The 17,946-nt window shown below is 35.4% G+C and overlaps 1 protein-coding gene and 1 long non-coding RNA gene across 5 annotated transcripts; one reads left to right on the forward strand and one right to left on the reverse strand.

Moving 5' to 3' along the window:
• Nucleotides 1-1,862: 1,862 nt before the first annotated feature.
• On the reverse strand, nt 1,863-4,289 carry LOC143578509 (uncharacterized). Its single transcript, XR_013143282.1, has 3 exons — nt 3,367-4,289; nt 3,097-3,236; nt 1,863-2,272 (listed from the first exon to the last, which is right to left on the reverse strand). It is a non-coding gene; the product is annotated as an uncharacterized LOC143578509 (long non-coding RNA).
• A 2,535-nt stretch (nt 4,290-6,824) lies between these two features.
• Nucleotides 6,825-10,174, forward strand: LOC143578510 (F-box protein At3g58530-like). 4 transcript variants are annotated; one of them, XM_077062077.1, is made up of 13 exons: nt 6,825-6,988; nt 7,090-7,149; nt 8,196-8,279; nt 8,362-8,492; nt 8,580-8,655; nt 8,732-8,802; nt 8,909-8,995; nt 9,087-9,159; nt 9,239-9,306; nt 9,400-9,468; nt 9,570-9,671; nt 9,773-9,875; nt 9,971-10,170. In XM_077062077.1, exons 1-11 carry the CDS (start codon nt 6,872-6,874, stop codon nt 9,649-9,651), a joined length of 918 nt encoding a protein of 305 aa, XP_076918192.1. In that variant the 5' UTR covers nt 6,825-6,871; the 3' UTR covers nt 9,652-9,671; nt 9,773-9,875; nt 9,971-10,170. The 4 variants fall into 4 exon arrangements, with proteins under 4 accessions (XP_076918192.1, XP_076918189.1, XP_076918188.1 ...); XM_077062074.1 differs by having other exon boundaries at nt 8,362-8,655; nt 9,958-10,174; XM_077062073.1 differs by having other exon boundaries at nt 8,362-8,655; nt 9,971-10,174.
• Nucleotides 10,175-17,946: the final 7,772 nt, after the last annotated feature.

Genomic DNA, 17,946 nt, shown 5'->3' on the forward strand with positions numbered 1-17,946 from the left:
TTAATTTATATATATAATATTATGAACACACAACTAATTAATATGTATATTATGTTATATATGAAATTATAGTTGAAAACAAATATATAAATAATTAAAAATATATAGAAATTAGTTAATAAATAGTAAATGAGCTCGAGCGTTAGAAATAAAGATCTAAACGAGCCGAGCTTGAGCTCGGGCTCGGCGCAGCTCGTTTGCACCCGTAATTAGCAGAATGGCCATAAAATGCAAAACCAGAACTGGTTTCACGAGTTTTGACTGTGATCCGATGTGTAATACCCGGACCGACCCGTTAAACGAATAGCAATAAAATACAAGACGGGAATCGAAGGTTAATACCAATTAATACGGGTAAAGATTCACAGGTTTAACGGTACCCTCACCCCTAGCTACCCAATTCAATCGTTATCCGTTATCCTACACCCAAATCTTTCTTTGTTGATTATTATTATTATTATTATTATTATTATTATTATTATTATTATTATAGGTTGGCAATAGAACATTCTGCTTGCATCTATAATAGACAATTCCATGGTTCAAAATATCATAAATGAAAATAAATAATATAAAAGAGGAGTGGAAATTAGTAAATGACCTGATCCACTAAACAGCAGCTTGGGTGTAATGCTGAAAGGTTTCCTGCAAAACAACCAAACCACAAATACAATACAAAATTAGTGGTAGCAAACAAAAAAAAGATGTATAATTTCCATAATATTTCATCGAAACATCCAAACGATTTACAATGAAGTGGCAGGTAAGCGGGCAACAAGCTGTGCCGCAACCCCCTTTTGGATAGCAAACCCAATCCGACTAAAAACAAAGTTTTGATTCTTATGGGCTGATACGTTACGATACATAACTTTCTGAACCCTATTCAAAAGGTCCACGGCATCCGGAGCTAAGAAACCAAAAGTGTCAAAGGCGAAGGGGATAAACACGTGTTGATTCTCCAAACAAGCTCTCTCGTGTTTAGCAACCTTGCCCGATGCCGTCTTCAATGCTGCCTGGCCTGTTACAAATCCAGTGGCCCTAATCCCAACAAGAGGGGACACTCCTGTGAGGTCGACACAAGCGTGTTTTCCCCCTACCCACCCAAAAATAAGTATATCGGCCGGTCGTAATGTAGATCTTCCTTCTTGAGGATCCGTAAGAAAGTTTACAGGGGCTTCCTTTTTAGCCGAAATTCCGGCTCGTTTAAGAACATCGCATAGAACATCCCTCACCAAATCATGCCTGTACTTAAACCCAGGCAACTCTTTGCAGTGAACCGCATGCTCGCCAAAAGAATCCAAACAAACCTTACGGCAAACCGGGCACGGCTCATCTACCGGAAACAAAGGGATCATTAACCGATACTTCAGGATGGCCCGGTACTCCAAAGCCGACATATGTTCGCCCACTCCTTCAATAGGGAGAACACTTAAGAAATCTTGAGCCCGAGGAGCCCGAAGACACTCAAACACCGCTTTCTGACGAGGGGATAAATCAAACTTCATTTCCAAACTCTTGATGATTCCACTATAAATATATCCATAAAATGTATACATACATGCACAATCAAACCAAAAAACTTATATTTATTGAAAGGGTTATACAAGTGCTTAATATCAACAAATTTTCAAATTATACATTGTTTGGTATTTTCTATTATGATCTCTCTAGTTTTCCATCACTGGTAATAAATGCTCCGGATAGAAATGGTCAACGGGTTTGCCAAATGCGACTAAAGCATCATATCTGTATCTTCTTCTGATATCATATAATCTAGTAAATTCATCTGATCCCGTCACCACATATATCCCGTCTTCGCCGTGTGTATAGAAGACGTGTGGACTCGCATGCCCATTTGAGCTCTTTGATGTGTGAACACAGTGAGTTTTATGCACATGGAGATATTATGTCTTTCCTCACAGCTTCGGCTGACATGAGAGTTGTACTTTAGGTTTGGAATTCCGGATCTATTAAACTTCCATTCGATCATGGCCATAATAATACAACCTTTCAAGTAAAATCAGGTCAAAAACCGATGACCGAAGCATTGTTACTTGTGCTGCTGATAGACATGGACAGGTATCAATGCTTCCGTCATCGGTTTCTGGCATGATTTTTGCTTGAAAGATATAGTTATTATGGCCGGGATCGAAAGAGAGTTCAATAGATCGAGATCCCCAATCCTGAAGTACAGCTCTCATGTCATCTGAACTAGAGACCAGAATATCCCCACGTGCATTATAGCTCACGGTGTTGACACATCCCATGTCATCTGAACATGAAATTATGAAAGTGTTGTGAGAAACTTAGATGTTGCAATGTGATTAACAGTATAGCATTATACATCAAGATTTCCTTCTATGCCAATCTAATATAGTAAGAGAATAGATATAATAATATTATGAGTTAACCAGAACAAAACTATCAATCATAGACCATCCTGCAGCTCGTAGATAGACTACTCGAATACAGTTGAAAAGTCACTATATAAGGTTAATATTAATATCAAAACCGAGCAGTGTTACATGTAACATACATGAATCAATAATGAAGAAGGGAAGTTATTAAAGATATATAGAGATTACGCGTATATGCATACTCACATAAAAAACACCAACCAAGAAGAAAAAAGCTCAGTAATATGTCACATATATAACTTGTAGGTATTCCACATTTACTCTTTTAGTAATGTATTTAAAAAATAATCAGAGGTGTTTGAAATGGAGAGACAAACGAGGAGATCGTTACGAGGATCTCAAATCGATGATGTCATTAAAAAATGAGTTACAAACTGATCAAAATTTAAAAAGCTGACCACAGAATTTGAGCACAACATTCAAATTAGGAAGTTTTAGGTCGATTTAAACCATGATTTGAACTCTATAAATTGATCAAGATTTTAGAAGTTGAGCACACAATTCAAATTAGGAATTTTTAGGCCGATTTAAACTAAATAAACCATGATTTGAACTCTAACCCCACACTTAGACAAATTTGTGAGGAAATTAATATTACTAAATACTAATTGTCATACAGATAAAAAGGTTTATAACTAAAAATCATTTAAACAAAAAGGTTACATAACAAGGATCATACCGGAACCTGGCGTCTTCTTTCAAATTTAAAGCTAAGAAAAACGTCATGTTATGATGGTGAAAGTGGAACCAGATGAAGTATATAGAAATCAAACGCCATGGGATACAGGTTTTCTTCCACGGTATGTTTCCGATTTCCACCTGTAAAAAATTAAAGTTGTAAAATTAACAGTAGGCGTTTACATATGTTCTCGATTTCATAGATTTAGACCAAAACTTATGTTAGAACTTTCGATTGTTTCGTATGTACAAACGGAAGTTTAAAACTTACCAAAAGAAGCCCCAAAATTAAGAGCGGATCAACGACGACAGCCGATCTATACAGCAGGATCAACGACGGCAAAAGGTATGAGCGGGATCAACGGTGACAACAGATCTGAACAGTGACAACCGATCTGAGCAGCAGGAGCAACAGCGACAACAGATCTGGACAGTGACAACCGATCTGAGCTGCAGGAGCAATGGCGGAACAACAAAAGCAATGACAACGACAGATCTAAACAGCGACAAACGAGACAACCGATTGGGCAGCAGGAGCAACGGCGACAAAAGATCTGAACAACACGAGCAATGACGACAAAAGATCTGAACACCGGCAACCACGACAACAAATCTGACAGCAGGAGCAACGACAACAGATCTGAACAATGGCAAGCACAGATCTGAACAGCGGCAACCACAACAACCGATGCAAACAGCAGGAGCAACAACGCGACAGCAGACGTGAACAGCGACAAGCACAACAACCGATCTGAACAGCAAGAGAAATGACGGCAACAGATCTGAACAGCAACTACCACAACGACCGATCCGAACAGCAAAGGCAACGATAACAACAGATCCGAACCAGGAGCAACGACCACAGCCGATCTGAACAGCAGGAGCAACGGCGACAACTGATCTAGACAGCAGAAGCAACAGCGAGGCGCGTTATAGGCGTTGTCGAATCAAACAATCACTCAGACGAACAAAGGCTAGAAATGGAAGATTAGAAACTTTCTCCCGAAGAACACACTTAAACCAGAAAGTTAATCTCTCCTTTATATTCTGTTGTCGAGTTTCAGAATTGCAGAAAAAGTCCCTTGGCTTCCAATAGTTCAACTTCTATACAGTTTTTCCAATGATGTTCAAAACTTGGCAGAGATCAAAAGCCTCACAAAACAGTTACAACAAATAACCAAAATATCAAAACAATAATAAATTAATTTAAAATAATTTCACTTTTCTTAGCATTCCCTTCCAATTCAAATCCTAAATAAACTATTACGAAAAAATAGTGCATACTAGGGAGTAGGGGCATGACATGCTTAGCTAAATGACGGGTTCGAGGAATGAGTGCTTTTATTCATATGTTTTTAAGCATGTCTCAAGTGATACTAAGGGCCCGTTTGGTTCACGGAATTTGAAGGAAATGGAATTGGAATTAAAAAGCAACAAGTACTTCTACCCGCGCGTAAAAGCAGCGTGGAATAAGCGGATTAAATGCATTACAGGGTTGAAAGCTACCAGGCGTTGCAACGGGTAGGCGACGAGAAGTCAGCCGGTTTCGGTACGATTTGCTTTTGGTAAAAGTATTGTTGCCAAAGTTGAAAGTCTAAAATATTCTAAGAGTTTAAAAATGTAAAATTTGTTGCCAAAGTTGAAAGGCTAAACGTATTTTGGCAAAAGTTTGGTGGCCAAAATTGTAAGGCTAAAAGTATTATGGCAAGACTTTGGTGGCCAAAATTGTAAAGCTAAAAGTATTGTGGCAAAACTTTGGTGGCCAAAGTTTTGTACCAAAATCGTAAGGCTAAAAGACCATGACGTGTTTAAAAGTATCAATTTGCAAATAAAGAAGTCCTAATATGCAAATAAAATTCTTTTATTGAGTTAAATGGGTTATTTTAATGTTCATTTGTCATGTTCGGGTCGAGTTTGAAACGTGTTGGTTTTGGTCCTATACAATTTTGGCAGGTACGTGTTCACGGGAATAGCATATAGAACCGTATGACATTATATCATATTTTAATGCGCAGCAAGTCTGCAACGAAGTGGGCTGCACATATTCATGTTAAACGTGTTTCATGGGTTTTAATTGTGGTCTGACGGGTAATGCCCGGCCGAGCCATTAACAGAACAGTCATGCAATGCAGGACCAGAACTTGTTTCACCCCCGTTAACCGAATAGCAATAAAATGCAGGACGGGAAGCGAACGTTAATACTAATTAATACGGGTACAGATTTACAGGATTCGATGGTACCTCACCCCTAGCTACCCATTTCAATCGAATTACCCGTTCCCCTACACACAAATCTTTCTTTGTTGATAATAATAATAATAATAATAATAATAATGAACATTCTAGTTGAATCTGTAATAGACAATTTCTATGGTTCAAAACTTCAAAAATTAAAAAAAAAATGACCAGTAGAAATTAGTAAATTACCTGCTCCACTAAACAGCAGCTGAAAGGCTTTCTGCAAAACAAAAAAAGATGTATAATTTCCATAGACCTAATCATTTAACATAAGTTATAAAATATAACAGAAAATTGAAATAATAACTGATAAGAAGAGGCCGACCTTGATGACGCCGCCACGAATCATCTGACCTTGACGGACTTGGTCGATTTCTGCCGTAAACCGCCGCCGCAAATATTCCGGTTCCGTCCATTGTCAGCTTTGTGTGTGTTTGGACCTTTTGGTAGTCAATGTAAAACCAAAGTTAGGAGGCAAAATGTGAAAAGGTCAAAGTTTTCTAACCTAGTTTGTAGGAGTTAATTGTTTGGTTGGTTTTGTAATTTGTGGATATTTTGCCGTTGGTCAACAACATTTATAAGTTAAAAAGTGTTCGGGTAATGTTTTTTTTTTAGGTTTTTAAGAAGGAAAAATTAGTTTTTGATAAAGTGATTTAACGAAAACAAAAATCATATAAGTCAAAAAAAGTTATAAATAAGGAATTTCAAACCTGGCCTTAATAGTTAACATTTTATATTTTATAGTGATGATGCTCCTTACAAACTAACTTTGTTTAAGTTATGTCATGTATAATTACTAGCACCTCCACCTCCATTCCGGCCATCCTCCACCACCAAGTGTCAGGAACCACAACATTTCACACCTAATTAGTGAAGAAGTTTAACAGTCGTTAGAGATAAAGACCGCTATAGTTGCAAGATTCATACATTGAAACCACCATAAAAATAAATTGTGTAATTATTTAACGTTAACGACTAAGGTGGGTGGGTACGGTTCATTTGAACCATTCTTCATCACCCTTCAACTAGGGTATGGATCGTTCCCCTCATTCTCCACTATTTTCATTATTTATATTATAACAATTGGAAAAGAAAAAATAAAATACTATGACTGGTCACTAATGTACGTGACCACCATCAGTGGTCTCACGTCACTAGTGAAATGAGAATATGAACAACCGTAACGAAAATATGTTGCTTTACTGGGGTATATTTATTATTTGGTTATTTACGTGACAAGTAAAAGAAGAATATGTTGCCTTGCAGCTTTTCTTTACTTTTTTTTTAATTTTATTAGATACCTGAAACCCGATTAATCCAACCCTAAAATACCATGGAAAATTTAGGTTGGATTTCGGGTCTAAGATTAAAACTTTGAAACCTAGAAATACCGAAGAATTTGTTAATGTAATTGTATTATGTATATTAACCTCAAACTAATAAAGACCAACAGAAGAAGAAAGAAAAGAAAACGTGGGAGAATAGTGAGTGAGGAACAGCAGCAGCAGCAATGGAGTCGAGAAACAGTTCCGAGAGTGATGAAGATAATAATAACCAGCAGCAGACTCCGTCTTCCTCAACGAGACATCATCTCACTCCTTCTCGTATCCTCACCTCTCAATCGCACTCTCGTTACCTTACCTTCGCTATGGCTGGTAATTTTCATTATATATTTAAACCCTAATTTTCAAATTAGCTTATATTCTTTATGCATTTATTAGATGCTTAATAATAATAATAATAATAATTTGATCAGGTTCTTGATTTTCATGAGATGAATAACGCTGGAGATCGACTTATAGCTGCTCTCTCTCTGGTTTCATTCCTTAACCCTAATTCGTTGTTTCAAATTCACTTGTTATAGGCTATTTTGGTTTAAATTAGCATAATTTAGGAGCAATTAGTTTTATGATATATACACTGTCATATACACGTTCAAGCCTTTGATTTTAGAACAACACATTCTGCCAATAATAACAAATATTAGGAGTGCAAACGAGCAGAGCTACTTGAGCTCAGATCGATAAAAGCTCAAAATGAATTGAGTTTTTTTTTAGCTTGAGCTGAGCCCGAGTCTTAAATAAAGCTCGTTTAGTTATCGAGACCGATCCTGGGCCTCTTTTGGACTTCTATGCATTAATTTCACATTGCATAGCCGAGCTTTGGCTCATTTAAGGTCCTACACGAGCTCGAGCCAAGCTTAGGATCTTTTAAGGTTTTTTTTCTTCAAAATATATAAAAGCAATTACTAACGTATATTATTTAATTAATATATGATAAACAAGCCGAGCCCGAGCTTGAAAAAACGACTCACGGGCCAAGGTTGAGCTTTAGGAAAAGAGCTAGAAGTGAGCCGAGCTCTAGCTCTCGTAAATCAAAACAAGCCAAGCTCAGGCTTTTTTCGGCTCGTTTACACCTCTACCCAATATTTGAAGAGCCCTTTCGGTTGTTTATCTGGTTGGTTTCTTGGACCGAACCAAAACTTGCTCATCGTTGCATTCAATTATTCAAGTTTCTCTATTGAAGTTAATTCCAACAAATAATCCCAATCCATAGTGATTCTATAAAAGCAAACAAAGAAGCAGGACTATACATTTGCATTACTGCCCTTAATCAATCCCAGGCAACATTTGTTATTACAGTTTACAAACCATGTGCCACATATATGTATGCATGTAGTGTTTGAACTGTAGTCCAGTAGAAACAAAAACATGTAAATCACTTTATCTCATCATAATGTGCAGAAACAATAACGAGTTTTTTTTTTATTTTTCAAAAAGAATTGGAGTTTTACTAGATTTCAAGAACTTTATAATTATATTTCTGTTCTGTTTCATTATATAATTTTTGTATCTACTGCAGCCTAGATATCATAATGTGAAACAAATAATCCTTGAGTTTGCGCAAGGCATTGAAGATAAACATTTGAGCATTATTAGAAGCCAGGTATTGTTTTAATCTTTGCTTAATCTGCTTATAGTTTCCTATACATTATTACTTTAAGTGAAGATGCATTTGCAATATTCAGTTTTCAGGTTCCCTTAAGAATCTGGAGCATTTAAATCTTAACAGATGCCAGAAAATATCTGACAATGGAATTGAGGATATTACTAAAGCCTCTCCTTCTTTGAAGATATTCTCCATCTACTGGAATGTAAGGTACTTCAACTTTCACTTAATTTCATTTATATTTTTGTATATTTGTATATATTTAGTTATCCTTTCTGATAACATATTTTTCTTCAGGGTTACAGATGTTGGTATATCACATCTGGTGAATAATTGCAAGCATATTGTTGATTTGTACTTAAGTGGATGTAAGGTATGTTTAACGTGCATTGTTGAAGAGAGAAGAATTTAATATATTCTATGCTAAAATGCAGTGATGCTGATAACAGGGTATATCAGATAAAAGTTTGCAAATGATTTCTGAGAGTTATCCACATTTGGAGTCACTGGATATCACTCGGTGTGTTATTTTGAAGTATTATTATTGTGTTATAATTATATATATACATATCTATTCGAATATCTCATATTTGAAGTTTTTAATGCTTGCATGCTTGGTTATGTAGGTGTGTCAAGATAACAGACGGGGGCTTGCAGCATGTAATAGTCAAGTGCACTGGTCTCAAAAACCTAAATCTTTATGCACTTTCAAGGTAACTTGTCGAATTATTTTGACCAAAAGTTGGCTCAATTATTTCTTGTTGGGACAATCTAAATTATGAAGAATTTGTTTATTTTGTTCAGCTTTACAGATGGAGTTTATAAAAAACTGTCACTTTTAACCGAACTCAGATTCTTAGATCTTTGTGGTGCTCAGGTATAAAATTGATTCCCATACGAGCTTAGTTTATGATTTTTCTAGGAAATTAATTTTTGTTTTTACATTTTAATGACAGAATCTATCTGATGAAGGGCTTTTCTCTATAGCCAAATGCAAAAATATCCGTACTCTCAATTTAACATGGTAAATCTTTGTTTTTATTCAATAACACAATATGGAATGTTACATACCCTGTTTCTGTTTGTTTCCCTAATTTTGCATTAATATTTTTAAAAGGTGTGTGCGTGTCACTGATGCGGGTGTTATAGCCATAGCTCAAGGTTGTACTAATCTTGAATTTCTTAGGTAAATTGCTGCATTTATTAGTTCTTTTTTTTTACTTTCGGTTATTTTTGTGCATCTTCATTGGTTATTTATATTATTATTGATGGTTGCAAAATATGCAGTTTGTTTGGAATTGTTGGAGTAACTGACAAATGCCTAGAAGCCCTCTCGAAATTCTGCTCAAACACACGACACTTGATGTGAATGGATGTATTGGCATCAAGGTAAGTCAACTTTGACTTTGCACGTAGTACAATTGAAATATCTAAAATTCCCTTCACTAAAAACCATATAAGATCATTCATTAATGTTCATATCCTTGTAGAAACGTAGCCGAGAAGAGCTTCTTCAACTATTCCCATATGTGACGTGCTTTAAGGTTCATAGTTAAACTTATGGTTCCCTCAGAACTTATATATCCTCAAAAGGTATGCCTATTTAATTCTTGCTAAACAATGAATATTTATTTAGTATTATAGATATTGTTTTATCTCGAGTAAGTCCAAATAGTTTCTCTGTTCAGGTTTCTTGGCCAATTACATTGTACCAAAACTAGAATGTTAAGATTCATCTCATAAACAGAATAACCTGCATGGTATGAAGTTAGCAAGGTGGTTAATTTGTATTCTTTTTAAAATTTAATCAAACTGTAGAAAAACTTGTCAATGAAATATTGATGAGATTTGGTTGCTGTTTAATTAGATGAACTTTTGTAAACTATTGATTTTTGCTGAAGTATGCACTCAGATTAAGATTTTTTGGTAAAGAAAGATAATCAGGTTTCTGGTTAATTTTGCTGCCAAATTTGATGACTTTGTGATAAAGATAAGTATAATGGTTTAATAGGGTACCGAAAGACGAAAGTACCCGGTTCAGCAGCAATACTCGGCACCTCATCCTACTATGGCCCATCCCTATGGAGTTTTGGTTATATGATCCTAATTAAGCCTTGCAGAGCAGTCTAGTATAATCGGATTGAGTGTCGGGTCAAAACAAGTTCGGGTCATATAGGGTTCCGGTTAGAATGAGTTTAGACAAATTAACTTAGGTTGAAAAACAAGTTGTTTTAGAGAAGTGTATATATATAGAAGGGGTCCACCCGCTATTTTTATTTTTATGGTGGCTCATGATGGTGACGACGGAGACCCTGTGGATGAGGAAACAATGATGGAGGTAAGAGGCAACGATGGTGGTGGTGACCACAATAGCGGTGCCAGTAGTGCTGTTCAAGGAGGTGGTGCCGTGGTGGTGCCAACATAGTAAGAGGTAGTGACGATTACATAGTGGCTGCGGGGTGATGATGGTGTGTGGTGGTAGCGGCTGGGTGATGTTGGCACAATCTTTATTTTACCTCGAGTGTTCATAAAAAACTTTCTTATAATACATACATTACCCAAAAATAGTCATACAAAGTTTATGTTGTCAAAACTTTTTCAATATATATGCATATTGTATCCCTTAGTCAAATAATAGTCCATGCAATTTCAAAGGGTGGAACAAATTTTAGAAATATGTTTTAATTTGTGTGTTCTTATGGAGTGAAGGAAGTCCAGATTTTGAGGATCCAAACAAGTCACAGCCAAAGAAATCTCTCAAAAATTAATAACCCCTAAAAAATCTAACACATCTCAATCAGACAATCTTTCATTATCCATTTCTAGATTTAGTAAAATAAAATATGCACACACAAATCCCCATTGGTTTTTTCTCATATTCATATGATTCACACGACAATGATCCGATGTCCACCCTTTCGATTCCCGTACGAAGGGTGTTTAATCGTGTGGATCAATCTGATATGAAAGCTTCTCTTCTGGCTATGTGATAATAATATAGTCCGCAAACATTAGGGATATAAGTCATGGATGAAAGTCATGATGATCAAAACTTTAGGTGTAAAATCAAGAAAATATGGAGTCAAACTTATGTATGTTGTCAGAAATATCCAATTCATACAAGTATTGTGATCTTATTCTTTCTTTTGTATCTATTCTTCCCTTTGCTCTTTAAAATTTTATTCTATACTTCCCCTTTCGTTGGAATTTCGCTTCTCGTTCATAGAGTTTTATTGGATATCAATCGTCAGAAGATTAAACAAGCTGAAGAAGAGGCTAGGAGGCAAAAGTTTGCAAAGTCACGCAGGAGTTTTAAGTCTATTTACAGTGATCGCGGTAACCTTGTTCAACGAAACACCCTAAACAAAAGCGATAATGTTGACACAAACGTTGGCGACAAAGATGATGTTTTCTTGAAAAGTTTACACGAACTTTTGAGCGAGAAAAAGCCGACAGATTTAGGGACTTTTGAATCTATAGTTGGAAAAGGTGAAGGCTCATCCGCGAATAGTAACGTTAATAGTAATACTGAAAAGGATGATTTTAAAGAAGAGAGTTCGGATGTGTCTGAAAATGACGATAAGCGAAACGATCATAAGATTGTGAGGTGGACCGACGATGATCAAAAGAACGATTTGGATCTCGGGCTTTCAGAAGCCGGTAGAAATAAGAGATTGGAGAGTTTGATGGTAAGAAGAAGATCAAGAAAGAATCTTGGTTTTGAGGAAAAAGAATCAACAGAAAATGACAATAATGTTCAAATTCCGAAAGTAAGAACTAAGAAACTAAATCCGTTTCTTGAAGATAAATCAAGCGGTAATAAATCTCCGGGATCAGCTCCGTCTTCCTTGTTAAAAACAAGCAATCCTTTTGATCTTCCTTATGATCCACATGAAGAAAAGTTGGATCTTACTGAGGATAACTTTCATGAAGAGTTTAAAGTTAGCGTTCGCCCCAAAGAACCCGTGTTTTGCAGGCATCAAAGCTTTAGCTTAGGTGCTTTATCACGTTCTTCGATCGGGCATGGTAAACACGATATACCATATTACAAAGATCTTTCCAACAAGAAGAAGTCCATCATAGGATCTAATACTTCAACACTTGGTAGGTACATTTCACACTACTTGTTCTTATATGCGGTTTCATGGTCAAATGTCAATCTATTGTTAATCTAGGTATATGATTATATCATCCGTATAATGGACAATCGCGTGCAATAGGGGTGTGCATGGGTCGGTTTGGAGCGGTTTTAGGACAAACCCATAACCATAACCAATATGTCGGTAAATATATAACCATAACCATAACCATAACCATAACCGATCCGTTATGGCGGTTTCGGTTAATCGGTTTTGAAGGTTATAACGAGTCAGTTATGGGTTGGTAACCGTGACCAAACCAATGTATAATTGAGCATAAAACTTTGGTACTAAAAAGATAAAAATGACATTCAACGAAATATACAATTCTTAATATTAATAATATATATTCATCAAACAAACGATAAATGGATTAACTCTTTAGTAAATTTAAACCATATAGTATAAAAATGAGAGCGTTATTAGTTTATTACCTTTAATTTTCTCCAAATTATCAAGCGTGTGTCTAGTTATACTCCATAATGTTGAGAATTTTGTAAATGGGGCGGTTCGGTTTTGGCGGGTTTGAAATTATCTTTAACCAAAACCGACCCGTATTTGGTGGTTTTTAAAAATTCATTAAACCGACCCGTTGGTTATGTCGGTTATCGGTTAAAGTCGGTTCGGTTATGTCGGTTATGGTTCGGTTAATGGTTTTGGCGGTTAATTTGCACACCCCTAGCGTGCACCATATTTACACAATTTTAGATTTTTTTTATGACATTAAGCCTCTAAAATCCGTGTTGCTATTTGGTCTGCAAATGAAGTTTGTAATAGGAATTTATGTTTTTCGAACTAGCAGATTACAAACATATTCTACAAGATAGTTCGATTTCAGATGATAGTACCGACAGTTACTATCCAAAAGAAGAGGAAGAAGATGGAGCCGAAAAAGAAATTGATTCATATGCTGCGCGAAAAGTGGATATTAATTTCTTTTACGGCAAAAACAAGAGGGGTCTCCATGCCGTAAGCCATTCCACGGTCTCTGACATGCAAGTCGAGCTTTCAGACGAAGAAACCGCCCCTACCCTCGATGATCTAGACATAGAAAAACATAGACAAAGTTGGTTAAACCCATCAAGCTCTCAAGCGGATTCAGAAATGAACGAAAACCCAAACCTGTTAAACTCAGGCACGATCCAAAGCAACGATGTACACGAACCACATGGGGATAGCCAGAGTTCTGTGGCTCAGGCTGCACAAGATGGTTTGACGGAATTAGCGGTAGGACAAGCTTCTGTTAGCTCAAGTTCTCCCAAATCTGTGTTGCATCAGACTGACGACGATTCAGACGAGCATCCATTTGGTGACAGAGATATCGTATAGATAACTTACAGGTTGGTCAAAAGTAATTTCTTCTACAACTTACAGTACTTAGATCATGATTCTTGACAATGTGTTTTATGTTATCTTCTTGACTACAGTAAGTATATCATCCGATCATGCGTTTTGTTCATGTTGTTCATTCTTATGAGTTATAAAAAAAATGGTTTATTTATAAGCATGGAGAAATAAGAGATACAATTATAACAAGTTTACCAATAATAAATGTAGAAAAAATAATGTTCTCACATTAATTTATGCATTAACAAACATTAAACTTGCTTTAGCTTAAATGTATAGATTTTAGATATAATTTGTAACTCTCACTTAGTGTTGTAACAATTAACTTTATGTATGAAACATATTTTTTTTTCAGATGGAATCAATTTAAGTGTGAAAACTAGTACTTTTCCTACATTTCTTGCTACTTACAGATGGAATGTAACGATTTAGTACATGTTTATAAGTGCGATACAGTTTGACTAAGAAATAACAATTTTTCAAAGTGTGCAAATGGTATACTTAGTGCCCATCAGTTTGACATTGAGATGTGTTTAAACTGAATGTTTGGTGAACCATTTGAAAGGAAGTTCGTTTATTTAATAAGTGTGTGAACATAAAAAAAAACTTTTTGTTCATTTAATTAGACGAGCGGACATAAACACATGTCTTGTTCGTTCGTGAACGTTCATTTATGTTTGTTCATAACTGATTCCACCATCATATGCTCTAATATGTGTTATTATTATTATTATCGGAAATGTGGTGAACTAACGTTTAAATGTTGCTGTGAATGTGTGCAGGATCAGAATGTTCGTCAATTATAGAATCCAAATGATAAACCAAGTAAATCTGCTATGCTCAGTGACTCCTTCAGCAAGAAACATAATCAAAGACACCGAAAATACATCGAATTTGTAAACATAGGCCATCCCGTTTCACTATGAACTCGACTGCAAGAAACACCACTAAATTAAATCACGGATATTCGTAAATTAAAGTGATGTTATATATAGTCTAGTTTTGTACATTAACCAGGGGTTTTGTCCTTTTTTTCTCCATGTAGAAATAGCTGTTTTGAACATATAGCTTAATGCATATACTACTAGTTGATGATTTGGGAATGGAGTTCAAGCAAAACTTTTAATGTGCAGTATTTCAAATATCAAAAGCTATTAGTGATGAAATAAACACGAAGAGGATGTTAATACTAAGTGTGATATTAAACTATTATTGAAAAAGGAAGCAATGAAAAATTGTACCAGTTGTAGAAGCAAGCTTGTTACCAACTATATGTGTTACAAAAGATGAACCTTTTGGTGATTACAAAGTAAAATCATTTACTTATATTTTTATTTAGGGGTAATTTTGTAGAATTGTAACTAAGTTTATATATGTTTTTAATTAAGTTACTCTCATAAATCATATTTAAATTATAGATGTTAACATGTTTTTTTTAGTTTTGTTTTGTTTCAAGAGGGCCCCCCCTTATCTTATCTTTCATTGCTTTCTTGACGTACACAAAATTCGATGAGGCTCGATTTGAATGTTTAGTGACCTGATTCGGGCGAAAATTGCACGAGTCACCTAATTAAAATAATTTTGAAACTTGGTAACTATTATGTGACTTTTTCCCTTTTATTTATTATTATTAATATTGTTATAATGATGATTATTAATATATATATGTACATATATGTTTGCAAATTATACACAAGATAAAGATTAAGTGGTCGGTGCCACCAAATTTTTAAACACATTACTTTGAGTACTTAAGTAATTTAATTGATTGTATAAACAATTGATATGTAGGTGGTGTGATGGTTGATGTGGTATTCCTAAAGTCTTTATTTTCTTCCTGACTCTCTGCGGACCCGTTTGAATCTCATTGTGCTTTTTTTTTTTGATGAGGTATATTTTGTATTTGTTTCTCGTAGGTCGGTCTAAATGTTAGGTCATTCACAAGATTTTTTTTAACATTTAACTTTTCTTTTAGAATATTTTAATAATTTTTTAAGTATGTGTTTTTATTCCTGTTCTTTCAAATATGTTAACGAAATTGTTTTTCGGTTTTTTATTTCGGTACCGTAACGAAGCTAGCCGATACTGACCGAATTCGTGTCGACTTGTCGTCGCAACGCCCGAGTTTTACTAACCGAATAAGTGTCGTATTAAATATGTTATTTTTTATAAGCTATACGAGTACCACTATTATTCCAGACGTTTACTAAATTATTTTTTTTGTGTTTAGTCGATGGTTTTGTAACAAACCTAACCGATACCAACCAAATTCGTGTCACTTTGATCATAAGTTGTACGTGTGTCGGTTCCATTTGACATCTATGAATTTATTTATTTTTTGTTTAGTATCGATCCCGTAACGGACTTAGCCAATACCAACCGAATTCGCGTCGCTACGCCGCTGCGTCGATTTGTTACCTAGTTATAATTAAAATTCATCAGGTTCTAAAATATGATCCAGGCCCGGCTCCGAGAAGCCTAAAATTTTTTTGGGCCGAAAGCGAAAAATACTTTGGGCCTCAAATAAAATGAGTATTTTGTTGGCTTTAAACAATTAATTTTTAAGTGGGCATACTTGGTTATGATTTGGGTTGTGTAAAAAACTTTTATATAAAAATCAGCTAAACATGTTCCAAATGAGAGTAAAACCCAGACCGTTTGGTTGAGAGTGATACCCCTTTGCCACTAAGCCAAACTAGTTGTTATGTAATTGAGTTTAAACATTAAATATACACATTTTTCTTCATAAAAATACATATAATTAAAAAAAATCGGGTCTAACGGAGTGTCGGGCCGGGGGGCCGTCGACCACCCAACCCTCCCTAAAGGCCGGCCTTGATATGATCCGACCTGAAATGCGGTTAGACTGGTGACCCGATAACACGGCCAGTTTAACACAGTGTTTTACTTCTTGTTTGTATCTTATTGAGAGATCTATCAAAAGAAATTAAATTCTCTCTTTGTATTGACTATTGGTAGCCATGTCATAAGAAAGTGATCTTATAACCCCACATAATAATTAATACCAACGACCTTTTCTTTCCAAATTTCTCAATTTCAACTGGTACAAACTCACGGCATATTAGGGGTATATTAGGGGTGACCAGAAAACCGAAAATACCGAACCGAAACCGAATTAACCGAAAAAACTGAACCGAAGCATTAATCGGCGGTTTTTTTTTTGTTTTTTTGAAAAACCAAAATTAAGGTTTCGGTTCGGTTACCCATTTCAAAAATACCGAAAAAAACCTAACCGAACCGAACCATATTACTTCAGGACCAACTAGAATATTTTAATTGTTTCGCCCAACTTTGTGGTCCACGAGTCTTTGTTTTATATTACCAAGTGTGGCCCATTTAGCATACAATATTATTTGACTTAATCATTTTTAACTTAATAGTATTCAACCGTCACTCTCAATTCTCATATCCTCACCCTCTCCAAATCTTCAAACCACTCAGCCACCAGCACCACCAGCCACGCACCTTGCCGCCTGCCGGAGAGGCGGAGAGAACCAACCTTGTACGTCAGTTCCAGGTGCGTCACATGTATCCCATGTGACCGAACCTCTTGCCCATGTTTTTAATGAAATTATTAGTACTCTAACCTTCTAAGTTTGTTAGGGTGTTAGCTGTAAGTTTGTAATGATTTCTAGGTAAGATCGCATATGTATTCTGAAAGTGGTGTATGATTATTCTCACAATTAGAAGTTAAGTGCAAGTTTAATTTAACTTTGTATATTAAAATAAATAATTTAAATGATTGTTAAATATTTATACTAAGCCATATGCGACAACCGAAACAAATTAGGAGACAAATTAGGAGTTTGTTGGTTCAATAGATTTGTAAGAGAAATTAAAGTTTGTGAAAGGAATAGTAAATGTTAATATTTATTTTTGTACATAGGAACTAGTTGCATAAAACAATTAATAGAACAAAAAAACAAGAAAAAAAACCGAATATAACCGAACCGAAACCGAAAAACCAAAAACCGAAAAACCGAAACCGATCGGTTTGTATGTTTGAAAAACCGAAATTTCGGTTTCGGTTTCGGTTTCACCTAAAAACCGAACCGAACCGTGCTCAGCCATAGCATATACCACGTTCATTCATTTAAATTATTTATTTATATTTTAGTTCTTAATTGTGAGGCCCATCTTTAATGCTATGAATCTAA

Source organism: Bidens hawaiensis, unplaced genomic scaffold (genome assembly GCF_021521415.1).
Source record: "Bidens hawaiensis isolate Kalapana, Puna unplaced genomic scaffold, B.hawaiensis_p1.1 tig00029282_1, whole genome shotgun sequence".
In the NCBI taxonomy this organism is placed as follows: Eukaryota; Viridiplantae; Streptophyta; class Magnoliopsida; order Asterales; family Asteraceae; genus Bidens; species Bidens hawaiensis.

What these genes read in the sequence shown, in the direction of transcription:
- LOC143578510 (XM_077062074.1), top strand. Translation starts at nt 6,872, where the DNA reads ATGAAGATAATAATAACCAGCAGCAGACTCCGTCTTCCTCAACGAGAC. An exon ending in TGTACTTAAGTGGATGTAAG is followed by an intron (nt 8,656 to 8,731) that starts GTATGTTTAACG and finishes TGCTGATAACAG; the next exon opens with GGTATATCAGATAAAAGTTT. An exon ending in AATCTTTATGCACTTTCAAG is followed by an intron (nt 8,996 to 9,086) that starts GTAACTTGTCGA and finishes TATTTTGTTCAG; the next exon opens with CTTTACAGATGGAGTTTATA.